This window comes from Equus caballus, chromosome 2, assembly GCF_041296265.1.
Source record: "Equus caballus isolate H_3958 breed thoroughbred chromosome 2, TB-T2T, whole genome shotgun sequence".
Classification (NCBI taxonomy): domain Eukaryota; kingdom Metazoa; phylum Chordata; class Mammalia; order Perissodactyla; family Equidae; genus Equus; species Equus caballus.
The window spans coordinates 56,889,120-56,909,162 of record NC_091685.1 but is presented as its reverse complement, the minus strand read 5'-3'; the positions used below and the strand labels follow the sequence as shown (position 1 = coordinate 56,909,162).

Here is a 20,043-nt window from a genome sequence, read left to right as displayed (position 1 = left end):
TGGCATATGGGCTTCCAAGGCCCAGAAACACGGGGGGGCCAAGCAGGCTGGGGTGGGACATGGCCCCGTAATTCTTGTGGCTGGAAGAGCAAAGAGGAGAGAGTCATTCCCTGGTGATTCCACCCACGGTCACTGAGCCCTTTGGGAGTGGCTGTGGGAAGAGGGGAGACTGGGTGTGTGTATCCTTTGGGGCATGAGTGTGTACTCAGATGAGGGTACATGAGTGAATGAACGTGTATGTAGCATGAAGGAAGAATTTTTAACGTGAGCAGGTCCATGTATTATCTGTGGATTTTGTCAACATGCTGCCCCAAAATGTTTCTGAACTGTTCGTGCTACTTCTGTACAGAAATTGCCTTCTTCTTTAATAATAATGAGACCAGGCTCTCCACAGCTGTAGAGGGGGAAATCTGTGAGTGGAAGGCGGGGTGGGCGGGCCCCTTTTGCCTGGGGGTCTTTGGCAGATGACCACTGCCCTGCCCACTTGTGAAGGGGCGGGCAGCCCCACTCCGCTGTAACGCTCGGGCTCCAGAGGAGATCTCTCTGCACTTTCTGATGCCCACAGCACAGCCGGGATCAGGCTGAGATGTGTACTGACACACAGATAAAGGTTCAGGGAGATGCTGCAAGGTCAACACAGAGAGTAACCGGCTTCCCTGAGGCTGCCGTGCTCTCCCGGCTGCAGCCCGGCTGCAGCCCGGCTGCTCTGGTCCTGTTCGCCCTGTGTGGTAGCTCCACTGGGATCTGCCCAGGCACAGGCCTCTCTGCTGTCCAGACCCCAAAGAGCGTGGCTGCTGGAGGGGACCTGTCCCTTCCCCTGTGGTTGACCCAGGGAGTGCGACCCGCTTGGGAGACCAGGCCAGCCCCAAAGGACCTGCCCTCCAGGCGGGAGAGGTGGGAGGGGCTTTCACGTTGGGCGCTGCATCTCTGTGAGGGGTTTTCATGTTGGCCTCACAGCTTCACAACCCTTTCAGGTGGGCGCTATTATCATTTCTCTGTGTTCAGAAAAGGAGACTGAGGACCAGAGATTTTAAGTGACTTGCCTAAGACCACACAGCTTATAAGGTGGAACAGAAGCCTGAAGCAGGACTGACTCCAAAGGCTGGGTTTTCACTGTTGTTCTGTGTCGTCTCTGGAGGTGTGGCCTGTGGCCCATCTCAGTCAACTGTGGTGCTTCTCAAGTCACCGATTCCTGGGTCCCTCCTGACACCTAGTGAAACAGATACCCTGGGTTTGGGGTCCAGGGATCCAGTTTTCCCTGGCTCCTTGGGTGGTCGTCTTCACAGTGAGCGTGCAGACACCCCTTGGTGCTGGCCTGGCCCCGGGGCCCCTGCCTGGATCAGCGCATGGTAGGAGCCTGAGGAGAAGGTCCTGGGATGGGCAGCCTGACAGACGACTCCACTTCCTGTGATCCGCCGCCAGGGGTTTCTTGCTGACGTCTTCACCTGCTCGGTGTTCTCTAGAGCTCTTCCAGTGGTAGATGGAGTAGGCCTGGGCTGGAGTGGGGCCTGGGTTTATCTGCCACTAACTTGTGAGCAGCATCCAGACACTTTTGTTTTAATATCTAGCAGGACTTTTACTGTAAAGATGACCCATGCTGCTTGTCCTTCGGCAACCAGGCCGAGTGTTTGCCAGGAATGCAGACAGTTGCTGGAAATGGGATGTCTGTGCAGAGACCACTGAGGTGGGAATGGAACAGATGGATGGCCTGAGCCTCAAAGACTGGGTTAGGCCCAGCGTGGAGGCTGCTGCTTGTGGTCAGACAAGGAGTGGGGGCACTCACTGCACGGGTCTAACTGACCCCTTTGCAGCGAGTCAGCTGCCAATGGTGGCATCCTGCATGGCCTCTCTAACCCCTTGCTGGAGTGTGCCTGCCCTGGTGGGACATAGGATTGGAGTCTGGGAACCTGAGGAAGTAAGGCCAAGGCCCTGCAGTGGTCCTGCCCTGGCAGGACACAGGGAGGGGACAGAGCACAGTGGGAATCGCTCTCCCAGGGCCTTGCTGCAGGGAGCCGGTCCTGGGGACCTGGTGGCCCAGGGGACTTGATCCTCTCCCCATGGCAGCCCCTGAGGGCCAACCCAGAGAAGGCCCCCAGCAGGGGCAGGGGAAGCCCTGCCTGTCTCCCATGTGGAGCTGGGCTCCGCCCCGGGTGGGCATCAGAGACTGAGACCCTGGAGATTAAAAACCGGTCCTTGGAGGAGAGGTCACCCAGGCTGGACGTGCCGAGGGTCTGAGCCTGCATCTGAACCCAGCTGGGGTCGGGGTGGGGGTGAGAGCCAGGGGAAGGTGATTGATGTGCGTAAATGGGTAGGACAGTGTCCCTCCAAAAATTCATGTCCACTCGGAACCTCAGAACGTGGTCTTGTGTGACTAGGGTCTTTGCAGATGTAATTAGTAGAGACAAGTTTGCACTGGATTAGGGTGGACCCTGAGTCCAGTGACTTGTGTCCCTGTCAGAAGAGGAGAGCCAGCAGACATGCAGGGAGGGCCCCGTGCAGATGGAGGCAGAGCCAGAGCGATGGCTACAAGCAAGAATGCCATGGATCGCGGGATCGTGGGAGCCACCGGTGGTGGCTGGGGGAGGCAGGAGAGGCTCCTCCCCTGGCACCTTCAGAGGGAGCACAGCCCTGCTGACACCTTGGTCCCAGACTTGCAGCCCCCAGAACTGTGGGAGAATTAATTTCTGTTATTTTAAGCCACTCAGTTAGTGGTGAATTGTGCCGACCTGGGATGCTAACACACTGAGGCGAGGGTCCCGCACTTCTCCAGGGATCATCAGCCAGAGAAAGGCTGGCTGGCTGCTGTTACTCTGGCCCCCAAGGCTGGCGGTCCTGGCAAAGTTCATGACAGGTACGTCCTGTGCCAGGCAGGTAGGAGGGGACTTACAGGGCAGGTGCTGCTCCAGAAAGCCTGGGAAGCGCTGAGGCGGCTTTCCGAGGGGAGGGGGTGGGAGGGGCATGGTGGGTGCCAGGGCACTTGCTTGGGAGGATGGGCTGAGGTCAGTTCTGGATCAGGGTTTACTGGGCAGAGAGAGGAGCTGGAGAAAGACCATGATTTCAAGGGCAGACACCAAGAGCAGGTGCACTGTAGGCCTGTAAGGGGCCAGCCTTCCTTGTGGCCACAAAGTCCAGTGCCCTCTGGGTGGAGCCCGGGCATGACTCTCAAGGAGAAGGGGGCCAAGCATGCTCCAGGCCAGATGGTGCTGACTCTGCCCTCCTGACCATGACCGTCACCCCACTTTGGGGCCTCTCTTGACTTCTGCTGCCACCATCATACCCACCCCCAGAGAGTGATGGGCATCCCATATGAGAACAGAAGCCCAAGCCCATCTACCCCTCTGAGAGGTCAGCTGGTCTCTGGCTTGCCCCACAGACAGGCCTGGGGTCAGGTCCCAGCAAGCACCTCCCAGCCTGTGACACGTGTCGTCTCTCCCATCCTCAGTTTCCTTCTCTCTGAAGTGGGGGATTTCGTGGTGCCTGTCTCAGGGTGTTTGTGAGGATTAAACACAGTAGTGCTTTTAGAGGTGCTTAGTGGACACACAGGAAGCACTCAAAATTATTGCTCTTACTATTTAGTATTAGTTTGCTAGGTTTCAGTAAATGCAAAGGCAGGACTGAAAGGAACAATTATAGAAAACATAAATAACATAAAAATCCTGGTTTCCATGACACAGGTCTCAGTTCCCGAGTGCCTGGGCTGGCTCCCCCGACCCTACAACCCCCTGGCTGGGCGCGGGCTTCTGTGAAGGTATCCCCGGCCTCTTCAGTCGCCTGCTGCTGGCAGCAGCAGCCCGTTCCTTGTAGTGGGAGCAAGGCTGCAGGTCTTTCTCCTTGACAGGAGCTGGGTTGGAACGACCCAGCTCTGAGGTCTCAGTTTTTGGAAACTCAGAAATCTCCTTTGGGCTGGACTAGCTGGTATTAATCCTTGGGTCCTCACATTCTCCTGGCTGGCTGGCTCTGCTCTGAAGACGCAAGCTTGGGTGGCATCCTGTTCTCTCTGTGTCTGTTGCTCCCCGTCTACTCCTTTCAGAGCGGGTCTGCTATATGAGGGTGGGTGGGAGCAAGTCCTAGCCTGGAAGCCTGGTTGTCCAGAGATTGTGCCTGGGCCATGACTGCATTGCCCTGGCATTGCAGCCTAGTCAAGAAGTTGACTGTGTCCCACAGGGACTGCCACCAGGAGTAACACTGTGATGCCATTATGTGTACTGCCTGCATTTGAGCCTGTGGGGTGGGGCAGGCGGCCAAGGAGACTATTGCATCCTATGCTCACTCCCGAAGGCCCCTTGGGGTATGATTATTCTTTATTTCATTCATGTTTAGTTCTGTGCACCAGCCTTGCCGTTGTCCTGGCGTCCTGGACGCCTACATTAAAATGGCAGCTTTTGCCTCTTGCAGATCCTTTGTCTGCGGGTCACCAGCTCCCTGATCTCAAATTGCTATTCCCAGTTTACCTGCTGGTTTGGGGGGGCTTTGCTTAAGGCCTTCCAACAGCATGTTCATCTGTCCACTACTTGCAGACCTACCTCTGCAGAGGAGTGTATCCTCTGGGTGTTCAGAGAGTATTCCTCTTATCAGCTCTACAACCGGTCCACTTTCCTCATGACTACAGATTCACATATGTCGAAACTCATTGTACCCCGATCCAGGGCAACCGTACACTCTAATGTCTCTTTCCTTTGAGCACCAACATCTCCACCACAAGCAATATCCAGATGAAATTCAGGTTGCCTGTGAGGTCATCCAGTACATGTCCTTTAGGACAAGGGGCAGCAAGAAGGAACATCACAAAACATGAGGTGCCATGGAAGACCGTCTGTGGGAGGACACCACCATGCTTTCCTGCTGGACACGTTACCTTCCTGTGTAGGAAGCTGGCTCCCTGGGGCCCAGGGTCAGACGTCATCAGCCTGCTTGACTGTTCTCCCTTAGGCTCTGTGCCTCTTAGTGTGTAGCTCCCTTGTGTGTGCCTCTCTTTGAGTAGACCTCCACCACACGTGGCCCCTCTTGTTTCCTGGTGGGTCTGGGCCGTAGTTTGCGGCTTCCCACCCACTGTGCCCACCAGCTGCCGTTTCTTCTGTCCTGTTTGCCTGCCTGCACTGAGACCTTGTCTGTTGAGTCAGCCCTGCTTCTACCAGCTACCGTGTGGATCTGCCTTGGCTGACACACTGAGGTGGTGCCCCCCTACCTGGTACCCCGATGCCGACCACAGGAACAGGATTGAGGAACTGGAGTTTGTTCTCCAGGAAGTGCTGCATGTCCAGTAGTGTTATGGCCAACGCACTTGATGGCCTACTGGGAAGAGGACTGAGGGAGTGGTCTTAGGACCTACCTTCCGCTTCAAAATTCCCTTGTGGGGCTTAGAGCTTTCCAAGTAGACCTTGGGATCTCTGTCCCTTACACTCACCGGATAGAATGAGAGGTTAGTGGTGAACCCTGTCTTGTTCCATTTGGGCTGCTATAACAAAAATACTATGGACAAGGGGCCTTATAAACAACAGAGATTTATGTCTCACGATTGTGGAAGGTGGAAAGTCCAAGATCAAGGTACCCGCAGATTTGATCTGGTAAGGGCCGCTTCCTGGTCCGCAGACGGCCGTATTCTCACTGTACCCTCACACAGTGGAAGGGGTGAGGGAGCTCTCTGGGCTTCTTTATAAGAACACTGATCCCATTCTTGAGGGCCCCACCCTCATGACCTGATCACCTCCTAAAGGCCCCACCTCCTAATACCAGCACATTGGGGATTAAGTTTCAACATATTAATTTTAGGGGGATGCAAACAGTCAGTGGATGGCGGGCCCCTCAGGGGCTTTCTTCTGTGCAAGGCATAGGTGCCCTGGAAAGGCTTGTGTTCTTTGCATCCAGACTCTGGAGCGTCACTCTAGATTCTGCCTCCAGAACCTGCTCATCTGTACTTTCCCAATGCTGGATCCACTTCCTGCTCTCCGTCGCACCGTTGGCCATGGTGGCTTCCCTCTCCTCCTGTGTCTCAATTTTGAGTCAGGCTTTTCTTTCCTTTGTACCTTGCTCCTGTGTCCTGTCCCCCATCCCTTGAACCTCAGCCTTGGAGGGTTTGTGAGAGTCAGTGGAAGCAGTGAGAGATATTATGTGGCCCCAGCACCTGCTTGTTCTAAGGTAGATGCGTTCAGATGCTCGATGAGCTGGCTGAGAGTTCTCAGTCCTCACTTGGCATTAGGCCTTCGCATGGGAGTCGCCATCTTTCTTCTGCCGCGTGGGATGGTCCACCTGTACACGTTATCTTCTCCTTGGATGAAGCTGGAGGCTCCAGGGTTCTGACGTTTCACTGATTTATATTGGAGGTTTTCAGAGGGCCAGTGACTAATCTGGTGGAACCCAGTGACCATCCGCTCCCCCTGAGATGTTTGCCCTGTTGCCTCTGATTTCCACCCAGCCACTCACGGAGGCACTGGTGGAAGCTGACCTGTTGTGAGAGTGCAGCTCTGTGTGATCAGCGCCGCCCACACAGGAGGGACATGGCATCCGCCCACTGATGTCAAAGGGATGCCTGAAGTTGTCCCTTGTCTTGGAGTTGGAAGGAAGAAGCGGGGAGGACCTGCCCAACGTTCAGGGCTTAGGGGAGGGCCTGTGGCTGGGAGGCATGAGGACTTTCTACCTGAGGGGCTATGCGGCCTTGCATGCGTCTGTCAGGGTGGCAGGGCCTTCACATGGCCATGCAGGTGGGGATGCGTGTGGGCCAGCGGCCTGCTTGCAGGTGAGACAAACGGGCCACGTTCTCTCCTCCCTGGATACTGCATTCTGTGTGCTTCACCTTAAGCTGACAGGTTGCAACCCCCCCAGTTTATAGATTTTATTTTTTTTAAAACGCTTTTTGTAAAACACTAACCTCAGCGAAGAAGAAAGAAGGAAGAAAAAGAAAAAAAGCTGAGTTCAGCAGCTGCAGTTTGCTGTATTTTTCATCTTGCATCAGCAAGTTGGGACCACAAATAATCTGGTCTTACATGCTTCAGCAGTGCTGCCGCCGAAGACTTCGCGCTCCTCCTGGGGCAGTGTATTCCTGGGAGCCAGCGTCACACGCCTTCCCCAGCCTGCTGGCGCAGGTGGCGGGGAGGTGGGTGGCCAGGCAGGGCGTCCATGTGGGAGGAGGAGCTCAGAGAGGACCACTAGCCAGCCAGGGAGTGGGTAATTAATTTCTGAATGGTTTCTGGAATCAGCTAAACATTTCCTTTTAACCAGTTTCCCTAGCCTCACATCCTTTGTTAGTTCAGGAAAAATGTCATTTATAATGGATGTTGCCTTGATAAATTGTTCCCGAGAAGCACAGTGTTCTCATTAGTCTACATAATGAGAAAGACTCCTAGTGGTGGCATAGCTGCCCAGATGTTTGCCTGATAGGAAAAGTATTTGCCTATGCAGCTGGCTCCAGAAGGCCTGGACTGGAGGCTGGTGGGGAGGGCCCAAGGCCCCTGCAGCCTCCATGGCTCTGAGGGTGTGTCCTCCCAGCACTCTGAGAGCAGACCCCGGCCACACCTGGTCCTTCCTGCTGCCTGTTGGATCCGGGTTGCAGTATGCGGGCTTCTCGCCCACTGCCACACCAGCCTCCTGCCTCTGGCTGTCTGCACTGGGAGCTGGTCTGTTGAGTCAGCTGAAGAAGGGAATTTGGGTGCAATAGTCCTGCTTTATTCTCTTTTTTATTATTCCTAAGGAGAAAAAGCATAAACATGTATGCAGTGAATTCTCTTTTTCAGAAGTACTTTTGTGTGTGTGGTTTTGTTCCAAGCACTCTTCTGTGTGGGTGTCAGAGCCGCTCAGGCACCGAGAGTGCAGTGATGTTTCCAGGATTTATGGCTTGTAAGTGGCAGGCATTGTGACCCAAACACTGTGCCCTGTCACTGATTGCCTTTGCCCTTCTGCTTCTTTGAGAATGGACAGTTTACCCAGGCTTTCTCCTGGGACCCATTGGATTTTCCTCTGCAGGTCCCCAAGGCACTTCTTCATCTAAGAGTGGTGCTTAAGGATACATGTTAATTCTTCCAGGCCACCGGGGCCTCCTTTAGCAAATGGCTATTACGGGAGATATCAAAGATACTTTTCCAAATTCCTAACAACCACCAGGCAGGATCTTAGGAGGGGGAGGAAGACAGACTTACCAAAGGGCATTTTTGGGGCCTGAGCTATCTTGGTGCCTAAATTAATGCAATGTTGATGTATTTTGCGGTACTGCCAGCTGAAAATCTGCTTGTAACTTTATTTTTCAAGAGGAGGTATTAGGAGAATTTTTGGCTTTCTTCCTGCTTAGAGAAAAGTCTTCCATGCCCCCAGATATAGTCTCCATTCATCCATCCACCCACCCACTCCTCCATCTATCCACCCATCCACCCACCCACTCATCCGTCCATCTACCCACCCACTCATCCATCTATCCACCCATCCACCCACCCACTCATCCGTCCATCCACCCATCCACTCATCCATCCATCCATCCATCCGTCCATTCTTTCCTCCATCCTTTCTTTCCTCTTTCCATCTAATGGCTATTGAGTCTGTGTTCAGTGTCAGGCAGTATTCTGGGCATCGAAGATTCAAACATGAATAAAATGGTTTCTGTTCTGAATGAACTTGTAGTTTAATGGGAGAAACAGATATAAAAAATATAAATTATGGTTGGTAGTGCAAGCACAATAATTGGAGTCTGTGAAACATGTTCAGAGTTGGGACAAGGCATTCACAGAAAGTTTTCTGGAAGAGCTGGCACCTGAACTGGGTGTGGAAGGGTGAACTGGAAGAGGTTTTTAAGGAGGACATGGTTGAGAGGAGCACCACAGGATAAGGGTCTATGAGACGTCATGGCTGGGGAGCGTGTGCTGTTCCATATTGCTACAGGGGTTTGGAACGGGAGAGAGGAGGAGCAGTGTGAGGAGAGAGGAGATGTCAAGAGATCACCGGGGTCCCCATGGTGGGTGAGGATCAGGGTGGCAAATGATGGGCTGTCAAAGCCCAGGAAGTTCTCCTTTGGGGGCATTAGTGGGGATGTAGTCACTAGAGTCAGAATGGGCCCCTCAAAAAGCCAAGGCCAGCATGCAGGCATGGCCCTAGGTGCTGTACGGGAAGCTCAGTTACTCTTGCCAGAAATGAGTAGACCTTTTTCGTGGGTGAGGACACTCACAGATGGGTGAGTCACTTGCCCAGGTCGCACCTCTTGTAATGGGCAGAGCTGGGGTTTGAACCCAGGTGGCTTGGTGCCTGGGAGTTTGCTCTCAATCACTGTGCCTCTCCCGTTGGTCTGCAGTTTAGGATAAGTCTCCACCTCTGGATTTTTCTCCGTAGGTTATGTTTCAGGAAATATGATTTGATATAAGAACCTCTCTGAATCTGTGTGACAAGGTGCCATAGAAGAATAGGGTTTGGGTGGATTGTGAAGGCCGAGAAACACATTCTGTGGAGGTTGAAGGGAGGGAAAGGCTGGAAATAACAATGGTGGGGAGGGGTCTGGGTCTCTGAGTAGGCGTCCTCAGTGTTGGAAATGGAGAGAAGAAAGGTTGGAACTGTTCCAACTAAGAACAGGAGAACTAAGCTATTGAGAGCTCAGGGGTCAGCGTCTTAGGACTAATTACTGGGGTTAGGAAGACCGTCTGAGAGGCCAACCACTGGCAACTGGGGTCTTGCCTGCTCCTTGGCCCCCACAGGATCCCCTGCCACCCTAAGACTGGAGGGAGGTGGGCCTGGAGCTTTTTGCTCTAGAGCAGGAGGGAGGGTGGTGGTGGAGAGAGAGGGAAGAAACCTAACCTCATACCACCAGCAAGACCCATATCAGCATTCAGAGAAAGTTGAAAGAAATCTTTCAGCTGACCGGCTACCTAGCTCAAGGCTAACCACACTCTTAACACAATAATAAGTCAATCCTCACTGAATAATTAAATAGAGAGCCTTCATAAGTATTGACTTAATGTGACAGCAAGTCTATAGTGACTCGGGGTTTGCTTATGTAAACACAATCTCTTGTTCAGCTTACTTAGCAGTTCAATGAAATAGAACAGTCCTTCAATTAAAATCAAATGATGCATATGTTTAATTCTCTCCTCTTACCAGGTAATAATAGGTTTGGAACATAGGTGAAGGGATTGGGGAAAAATGGAGAAGAGGGTATCTGCTCATCTGCCTGTGTTTTCAGAGGACATGAAGGAGTCTATCCAGTGATGGCCTCTAGAAGGAAGCAGTCTGGGCTCCCATCTCTGGGCCCTGGGTGGGAGATTCATGTGGGCTCAGATTGGCTTCTGCCCCATCCAGACTTTCCTGACCCTCTCAGGCTTGGGTTGGCCACTGTGGTTGGTGTGTTGGGCCCTCAATTGTGGCCTGGGTCTAATTGATAGCTTCTGGTCAGCTGGGGTCCAGTGGCTCCAACCACAGCCCTCTCCAGGTCATTTCCTATGGACACCCTCATGGCTCACCTGGAGGAGGGAGGGAATGCTGGGGGGCACCCCACTGATTCCCTGGGATGATGCCAGAGAGAAGTAACCCTCTCAGGTTCTGTGGCTGCAGATGCTGGGAGAGGGGGAGGAGGAGTGGCTGGGAAAGAGGTGGCTGGGTGGGGCTGGGTCGGCGTGGAGGAGGGCAAACCCACTGGCTTTGGAGTCAAGATTTGAAGCTCAGGCTTCTGGCCTTGCTGCTGTGATATTAAGGGAGCTAATTAACCTCTCTAGGCCTCCATTTCTGTAAAACAAGGATAATCACGCTGCCTTCAGAGAATGGTTGTTGGAGTGGAACATGGCGATGGTGGTGGAAGCGCTTGGCATGACGCTGTACAGATGCAGGGGTGCTGGTAATAGATCAGAGAGATGATGTCCCTTTGGCCTGACGGGAAAGAGCTCATGCCTTCCACACGGTGTTCCACTTGAGGCAGTGCTTGGCAGAGTCCCCTAACGTCAGCAGGAGCAGCGGCGAGCTTGGACCGGCCACCCGGTATGTGCAGGCTCGTCCAGCACGTGTGCATGCGGGCTTGTTGGCCATCTTGTTCGATCCTCGCCACAACCCTATGAGGGAAGTACTGGCATTATGTCCATTTGGCAGATGAAGAAAGGAGGCCTGGAGAGCTTTAGTGGCCTATTCAGGGTCACACAGCTAGTGAGTAGCTGCCAAGGTCTCAGCCCAGTCAGCGTGATGGCAGAAGGTGGACCTCATGCTGGGTGTGCTTCTGAGGGGAGCTGGGGTGGAGGGGAGGGGTTCTCGCCGAGTTCAGGTCCTCCGGTGGGAGGAGATCAAGCCTTCCTATGTGAGCAGCCTACCCTGAGGCCTTGGTCATGTCCGGGGGGCTCTGTCCACGTTGCCCAGCACGGCACCAGGCTCTGTCTCCAGCCTGCGGCCTCCTGGAGTCGGGCTGCCCTGGAGGGGGGAGCCCATTCTCCGAGGCGCTAGCTCTTCCACCGCCTCCTTGTCTTGGGGCAGCTGTCTGGGACCTCTGTCCTAACAGAGGATCAGCTGAATTCACTGATGCTTCTGTGACCAGTGACGTTTTCTCTAACCGAAGGCTTAGAAAAATCATTGTTTATAATAACAGGATTTCTGAGGCCTCTTCCAACTAAACTTAAAGAAATAATTATAATCTTAAAGCAGCTGTATTAAAAGAGAACATAATGAACACTATATTTTATTAGCATCTTTTGAAATTTACTTCTGGATCTCGTCAGTTCATACATTTACCATTTTCCCCTGTTTTAAGCAGGGTGCGTGAGCTGTATAGTCTCCTGCTTTTTTATTCCTTAACATGATTTCACGTTTGAATATTCATATATTGGCACAATCTCTGTCCTTGTCATTTTTAATAGGGATGCAGCTTTCTGTGGCTTGTACATCTGAGCCGTTCCTCTCTGGGTAAGCTGGGGAAAGATCCAGCCCAGGTCGGCCTTCCCTCGTGAGTCTGACCGCCCTCCATTTTCCAGGTTGCTCTCGCTGAGGCGCTGCTGCAATCCTGGCTCTTTCGCGTGGCTTAGACCCTTGGTGGGTTTCGTTTTTGGTCTGTGTCCTTTTTAGTCTGTGCCTTTTCCCGTTGCTTTGAACTTGGACAGGAACATCATATAAGATCAGAGAGTGAAGCTCAATAGTAGTCAAGAATTTTTCTGTTTTAAGTAACAGAGACCCAGCTTAAGCTAGCTTAAGAAAAATAAAAAAGTAGTTTATTGGCTTACAATAAAATATAGAAAGGGCAGGAGTGTTTCCAGGATTCAAATACCAATAGGCCTCTCTCTCTGGTTTCTCTTCTCTCTGCAGGGTAGCTGCATATTTATTCTTAGTGTGACCATGCGGCTGGAACTATGGTCTCAATTTATCTGGCTCACATCGTGCTGATTCCTTGCCTTCTCCATTAGGAAAACCTCAGGGAAGGCCCCTGTTGGCCTGGCTTGTGTTACGTCCTTATCCCTAGACCAGTGAGTGTGCCAGGAAGAGACTTGTACGGTTGGGGCAACATGGGTCATGGGTCCACCTGCGGCCCAGAAGGGTGGCGTGCTATGGTGGGCGGCCTTCATTAGAACTGCCTGGCCAGAGGAGGAAGTTCCCCTCCTTCAGTCCACCCACAGGGAGCTGCTCTGTTGGGCAGGAGGAATAAGTATCCACCATAAACTTAGAGAATAAACAGGAGGGAAGGAGCCAGATGGGTTCTGGATTTCATGAGACAAGTGGTGGCAGTCTCCTGGAGGAAGAGAGGGAAAGGACGGAGGCCCGGGCTGTCTGTGGTGGGCCCTGGCGGTGTCAGAGAGCAGCCGTGTGGGTGAAATCCATTTTCCCCTTTCTCAGTGTTGCATAACATTGAACCCACTTAACTAAGCCCTGCACTGCTGGAGGGGACCTCAGAAAGCCATTCCAGAGGCACTTGGGTCTATTAAAGCCATTTTCTCTGCATTCCCATAAATTGTCTGTGAAGCCCATCATGAGTAATTTGCACTTCTTGGGAGCCCTTTTTCCCCCTCCATGAAATATTCAAGTGCCCTGTTCATTTGCATGAGGCAGTGCTGGTGGCTGCCTCTGGAAGTGTTGTTCGCAGTGGTGGCTCATGGCAGCAGAGCTGGAGAGAAGACCCTGTCCTCCTTGGTAGGTGCCTGACCGTGGTGTGCTGGCTGTAGGGTGTGTAACTGTGAGAACTACCTCTCGGAGCTGCTGTGTCCTCACTGTGAAATAGGTTACTTTGTGGGATTGTTCAGCAAGTTAAATGAGATAACAAAGCCTGGCACATAGTAGGTCCTCAATAAATATCAGCTCCCTTTCCTCCTCCTCCACTTCTCCATCTAGTAGGAACCCATTTGTTTCCATGGCAGCAGCATAACAGGTATATCCTGATAAACGGGAGCTTTGGGAAGTTGACGAGAACTTCAGACCAAAAGCACTGTGTTGGCAGCACTAGAATGCTTTGGGGTCCTGGAGGAGCCATTTGTCCAGCGTTATTCTAGGCCAGACAGATTTGAGAAAGTGTATGTGTTTTGGGAGGGTGTTTACAATCTGGAGCAAGAGTGTCTCACTGAGAACAGGTGCCTGGACTTTCTCTTGGTTAAGACCAAAGCACAGAACTGAGAGGTGTGTATCCAAGTGTAGTTGTGTCTCTGTGGGGATAGAGGGGTGTGTGTGTGTGTGTGTGTATGTGTGTGTGTAGAAACACGTGCATCCTGCTATGTAACCGTGAGCCTTCTCGGGCTGCGGCCTGAAGCCTTGCTTTCCTCCATGGCTGGGCCATGCAGTGGGGATGTTTGAAGCTGAGACCAGGGAGTGGGGTCTGAAGTGTCCCCACCAGCCCAGCTCTGCAGCCTGTGCAGGTGCCATATCCCCACACTTCAGCCTGCCTCGGAACCACCTGGAGGGCTGTTCAAGCACAGATTGCTGGCCCTGCCCCAGCAGTTTCAGAGCCTGTCTGTCTGGGGTGGGGCCTGGAGGATTTGCATCTCCAACAGTCCCGGTGATGCTGCTGCTGCTGGTCGGCGGACCACACTTTGAGAGCAACTGACCTGTAGGAAGTCCCCCCCCACCCCCAGTCTGGATGATTTCTGCTTGTGTGGGTTGATCTTTGCACACCCAGCCTTGCCACTTTTTCCCTTTGCAGGAGCACATCTGCCCATCAAGCAGGGTTGCCAGATCTAACAAATCAAAGTACAAGATATCTAGTTAAATTGAATTCTAGATAAACAACAATATATGTATAAGTATGTCCCAGATATTGTATGGGACATACTGATGCTGAAAATAGTATTCGTTGTTTATCTGAAATTCAAATTAACTGGATGTCCTGTATTTAATGTGACAACTGTTTAATCAGATTGGGAGTCAAATGTCTCTCTCCCTCTCCTGCCACTTTCCTGTGATTGAATAGGCCACAGCTGCTGCTGAGACAAGCCCAAAGAGGGGTTCTGTGTTTCGGGCAGATCCACCTGCTGCCCTGAGCTCATTTGGCAGTCTTTCCTTGATCTCACTGAGACGGACTTGGCTTATGTTCACGTTGGTTCTCTTGCTGGCTCTGTTTTTCTTTTTGTCTGTCTATCTCTTTCTCTCTTATGCTTTCTTTCATGCCATCTCTCTCATGGGGACTCCTAAAGGCAGAAATCTGCAAAACGATGGGGTTGATCCAGGAAAACTCTGTTCCCGGCAGTAAGAGCAGAATCTGAGACGGGTGACCTCACGGCGTCTGCAGGGAAGAGTGGCGTCGGGCCTGGAGATGGCACAGAGATCCCCAGCTGGCCCGCCGTGCCTGTGAGAAGGATAACATTTGCCTTGGAGACTGCACCTACAGGACTAGGCTGGGCACCTTCACATGGCTGGGTGGAGTGGAGCGTGGGTGGGCTTGAAGGAAATTGATACCACTTGGTCTCTGATGCTGACAGAGGGAGCTGGCTGTGTGGACTTCAGCCTGTCCTGAGGGGTGGAGAGAACCTGAGTGATCAGAGGCCTCCTGGAGACTTGGGTGCGGCATCCTCCTAAATGAGCCCCATTTATCACTCACTTGCCAAGGCCACCGTGAGGCTGAGAATGGAGAAAGGGAGGAACAGAAGGCCTAGCCGCTCCCTTCACTCCTCTCTGCTCTCTGCCAGCTGCTGGTCTCGGGCCTACTTCCAGCCCTCCCTGTGCTCTGAATAGAGGCCTGCTTTACAGGAAGTAGGCCCCAGCCTCAGAGGAACAGGATGGCCCTTCCTCATGGGTCGCCCCAGGGTGCGGGGGCCTTGTCCATGTTGCCCGGCTTCGGGGGCCTGTCCTCCTCCCCTGTGTCCTCTACGAGGCATAGAGAGTGACGTTGGGGTGGGGAGGCCATTGTTCGTTTGGGTCGCAGGGTGACTCTGCAGCCTAGTGGTGAGGGAGATATGCTCACATTGTCCTGTGTGGGACCCAGACCACCTTGGCAGGTGAACAGGTGTTTTTCCTTCTGGATCAGACACAGGAAAAGTTCCCTGGGTGGAGAAGATAAAGGGTCCTGCCTCCTCTCTGTGCCCAGCTCTCTCACCTAGCCCTGTGAGGGAGATAGGCAGGCAGGGATCACCCCATTTGATAACTGGGGACACTGAGCACAGAGACATGATAGGCCTGCCCAAGGTCACAGAGCGGGTGAGTGATGGACAGAACATGGCCATGTGACAGGCACTCTCTCCCCTTCCAGCAGCTGGATCTGCCCTCTCCTCTCCTCACTGTGGGGTCCCACTGGCCCATTCACCTGGCGTCTGATCTGTTTCTCCTTCTGCTTCCTGGCTTGCTTCCTCTGCCCCACCTCTCCTCCAGATGGCCTCATCTCTGTGGGCCATTGTACTCTCCTTCTTCCTGCCTTCACCCCTTTTCTAGCCTGGGCCAGTGACATTTTGAGGGGCCTCGTGGTTGGGGAAGGAAGGCCCTCAAGGTTCCCAGTGTTGGTGACTGGAGAACCAACCTTGCAGAAGGGGAGTGAGGCCCTGTGTGCAGGGAGGGGAGTGGAGGCTGCCAACGCCTGGACATGCAGCCTCAGGTCTCTGTGGTGGGTGGCATGCTCCCCTGGGAAGATGGCTCTCATGGAGCCCTGGCCCCTGGCCTGGTGGGCACTCTGCCCTGACCCCCTTAGCTGGGATTTCCTTTCTGACATTGCATTGACCTGTGTGCATTCCCCTTCTCAGTCTGCCAGGCATGTGGCGGGGGCTCAGTACATATTTGGAGAAGGGACGAATGGGTATCTGTCCCCTCATCCCTGCCTACAGGGTTTTGGAGGATGTGGGTGAAGAAATGAGTAGAGTCTACCACTCTAGGAGCATATGTTCCAGTTGGAGAGACCAAACAGGGCGCCATCAGTACATCTCTATGCAGTTAAGTAGGAAATCTTCTGGTCCAGACGGTCTGTGCAGCTGGAGTAAAGAGATGGGAGGCATCTACATGGCTGGGTGGTTGGGAGGACTGGAGGGAGGGAGGGAGTCAGCCTGTGTGTCATCAAATGGCATTGAAGTGGACTCCTGTATTTGGCTAAGAGATGGTACTTGGACGCATCTTTGGTGGGAGGAGATGGTAACTAGTGGCTTTGCTTGTAATCTAGCAGCCTCCTTGCCCCACACCCTGCAGGAGCTCAGTTCTGGTTTTATGCTGCCTACCTGCAGCCTTCCTCAGTGCTGGGGCTGACTGTATCCCCTTGGCTCCTTCTGGAGGAAAACATTGGCCAAAGCAAACAATGAAGACTTTGAAGGTGCTGTATTTGTTTCCTGTGGCTTCTGTAACAAAGTACAGGGTGACCTCATTTTATTACACTTTGCTTAATGTGCTTTGTAGATATTGCATTTTTTCCAAGACCTTCCACTAGCAAAAAGATCATGACTTGCTGAAGGCTCAGGTGATGGTTAGCAGTTTTTAGTAATAAAGTATTTTTTAATTAAGGTATGTACTTTGTTTTTGATATTGCAAGATACCAATGCATAATGGTGTTGCACACTTACTAGATTACAGTGTAGTGTAAACATAGATTTTTTCTGCACTGGGAAACCAAAAAAGTCACGTGACTCCCTTTTCTTGGGATATTCACTTTATTGCAGTGGTCTGGAACCGAACCTGCAGTATCTCTGAAGCATGGCTGTTCCACAAGCTGGGTGGCTTAAAACAAAAATGTGTTCTCTCACAGTTCTGGAGGCCAGGAATCTGAAATCAGGGTGTTGGCAGAGCCGTGATCCCTCTGAAGGCTTGGAGAGAGGCCTTTCCCTTGGCTTCTGGTGTTGCTGGCAGTCCTCGGCATCCCTGGCTCGTAGGCGCATCACTCGGGTCTCTGCCGGTCCCCACAGGCATTCTCACTGTGTGTCCGTGTCTATTCTCTTATAAGGACATCGGTCATTGGTTGGAGTGCCTGTCCTAATCCGCCACAGCCTCATCCTGGTTACGTGTGCAAAGAGCTTGTTTCCAAGTGAGGTCATGTTCACAGGTACTGGGGATTCGGACTCAGCATATCTTTTGTGGGTGACAGGTTCTACCCACGACAGCTGCTTAGAGGTTTTGTTTGTTCGCCTCCAGATCCCCTCTACCTATTAAAGCGCCCGTCCCCTCTCGGTCTCTGGAGGTCTGGGCTGTGGCAGAGACCACCCCCTGCTCATTCTTTCACAGCACCTTCTCTCATTTGCTGGGCGAGTGGGACACATACTGGGCTTGCCATAAGACCAAGTCTTATTCTGCAGGGGCTGAAGGCTGGGTGGAAATGCTGCTTTTCCCTGTTTGGGGCTGGGTGGTGAGGGGATGGAGGGTGTATTCATGGGCAGGAGGGAGGGCAGAGACACTGGCAGATTTCCTTTGGACAGAGACACAGAATGTTGGCTCTGGAAGGACCTTAAGGGCTTTTGCACAGGGCGTGGGACCTACCAGAAAGGACGCCCACCTTGTTGGAGCTCTGGGCCGGAGTCCTGGCTCCGCGGCTCAGGCGCTCTGTGATCTTGGGCAAGTTACTTAGTTTCTCTGAGGCTCGGTTTCCTCCTCTGTAAATGGGGTAATATTAACTACTGCTTGTCAGGTCTCACAGAGCTCAGATCTCAGAGAGTTTTTGTTGAGGATTAAGTGATAAAAGATGGATGTAAGTACCTTTTCTCAAATCATTTTTTATTGTGATAAATTATACTTAACATAAAATTTACCATTTTAACCATTAAGTGTACAGTTCAGTGGCATGAAGGACATTCACATTATTGTGTGACTGTCGCTACCCTCCATCTCTAGAACTTTTTATCTTGCCAAACTGTGAAAATACCTTTTAAACTATAAACGGAGAGCACTTTTTATTCATTTGATAAATAAGGAAACTGAGTTTCCCAGAAGCAAGGAGTCCCCTCAGGCCCCCAGTGAGTTAGGGCACAGCTGGGTGAGAACCCTGGCCCCCTGCCAGTTCGTGTGGCCCTCCTCTTATTCCGTCTCCCGCACCTCACTACCTCTGGGGCTGCAGGGGTCCAGGACACACAAGGCACTGGGGGGGTTGAACCCCTCTGCAGAGCCTCCACCCTCTCCCAAACCCCATCCCCAGGACCGTGAGGCCTCCAGGCAACCCGGAATTTGTCCTGTGCTGGGATCTACACAGCTGCCTGCTTTGAGGGCGTTCTTCTCAGGCTTTTCCCAAACGAGGAGTTCCAGTGGAGGAGTAGGGGAGCTCAATTTGGGGTGACCTTTGGGATGGCTTTGTGAGGTACCTCATGGTGCGGGCAGAGCTGGGCAGGGAGTCACGGCTGGGTTCTGGTCCTTCCTGTCACTACCATAGTGTTCATACCGAGCACATACTTGTAGAGTTCCTGCTGTGTGCCCATCACTGGGAAAACACCAGTGAACAGACCTTATTACTCACGGCTTGCAGTGCTGTGAGACACAGATGATAGGATGCGTGAGGACCCCAAGGTAAAGGGCGCTCGCCTATAGGAGGCAATGACGAGAGGAGAGGTGGTGGCCCCAGCCCAGGCCGATGGTGACAGCCCATGGCCACGGTGCTAGGTCAGGAGGAAGAGGAATGGGAATTGCCATGCAGGTTAGACATGGGTTCCGTGGGCTCCATGAGATGCCACATCCAGGGCCGGGGGCTGGGGACAGACCGATCAGACGGCACCTGCCTTCAGATGGCTCGTGTCGGGGGGGCAGCACAGGGCCATGCACACGTAGTTATGAAGCAGTGTCGCTGGTGCCAACAGAGAGGCTATGTCACCAGGGGAAGCAAAGGCTGATTCTGCCCATGGGGTTGGGCAAGCTGGTGGAGATTTCACTCTGACTTGATGCAGAAGAGACTGGTCAAGAATGTCCACGGAAGTCTCAGCCGAAGGGGACACTCGTACCTCCCTGGGGGCTGGCTCCTGTGACCCTCAGATGATCCTGTCAGGTGGCTGGAGTGGCATTGTTGTACCCATTCTGCAGGTGGGAAGAGTGATGTGTTGAAGGACATGGGCAAGGTCACCCAGGAATGGAGCTGAGCAGAGATTGGAGCCCAACTTTCCTGGCTTGGTCCCAGGCATCCTCAGCAATCCCACCCCAGGTTCTCTGTGTTCCTCTCACTTAGAGATCCACTCAGAGCAGGCTGTGCCTAATCTGTGTGCCTGGCTCTCTGCAAGTCCTGTCCCCAAGGAGATCCCAGCCTGAAGGCCCCCAAAGCTTGGTTCCCCTGTGTTCCTCCTCTCTGCCTTCTTGCCTCCCTCCATCCTAGGAAGCTGTGGGGAGCAGCCCCTGTGCCGCAGAGGAGGCGGGAGGGCAGCCAGACTGAACTGTTCTCTCCCCACACCAGGTCCCGGCTGGCGGACTTCCATGCCAATTGTCGCGCCTCCTACCAGACGCTTACCAGCTGCCCTGCTGACAATTACCAGGCGTGTCTGGGCTCCTATGCAGGCATGATCGGTAAGCTGCCCCCTGCGCCTGGGCTCACAGTGGCTCCTGGCTGCCCCAAGCTTAGTGGGCAGGGGCTGAGGCCCAGCTCAGGCCAGTAGGTGGACAGCCTGAGCTGGCCCTTCTCTGTGGCAGTTTCAGACAGAGCTGTGATGGAAACCAGAGACACCAGCTCTTTATCACGGGGAGAGGAGGGCCCCAGGGGCCTTAGAAGGCTTTCAGAATAAGAAGAGAATGTAACGTTTATTGCACGGTTCT

At 53.0% G+C, this 20,043-nt stretch overlaps 1 protein-coding gene across 4 annotated transcripts in view; it reads left to right on the top strand.

Annotated features, from left to right (window-relative positions):
* GFRA2 (GDNF family receptor alpha 2) overlaps window positions 1-20,043 on the top strand; it is an 80,230-nt gene that overhangs the window by 47,852 nt on the left and 12,335 nt on the right. For all 4 annotated transcript variants that reach the window (XM_070261200.1, XM_070261201.1, XM_023636106.2 and 1 more), the window contains one exon: window positions 19,688-19,797. In XM_070261200.1, coding sequence (XP_070117301.1) covers window positions 19,688-19,797 — 110 coding nt within the window. The remainder of the gene's footprint in view (window positions 1-19,687; window positions 19,798-20,043) is intronic.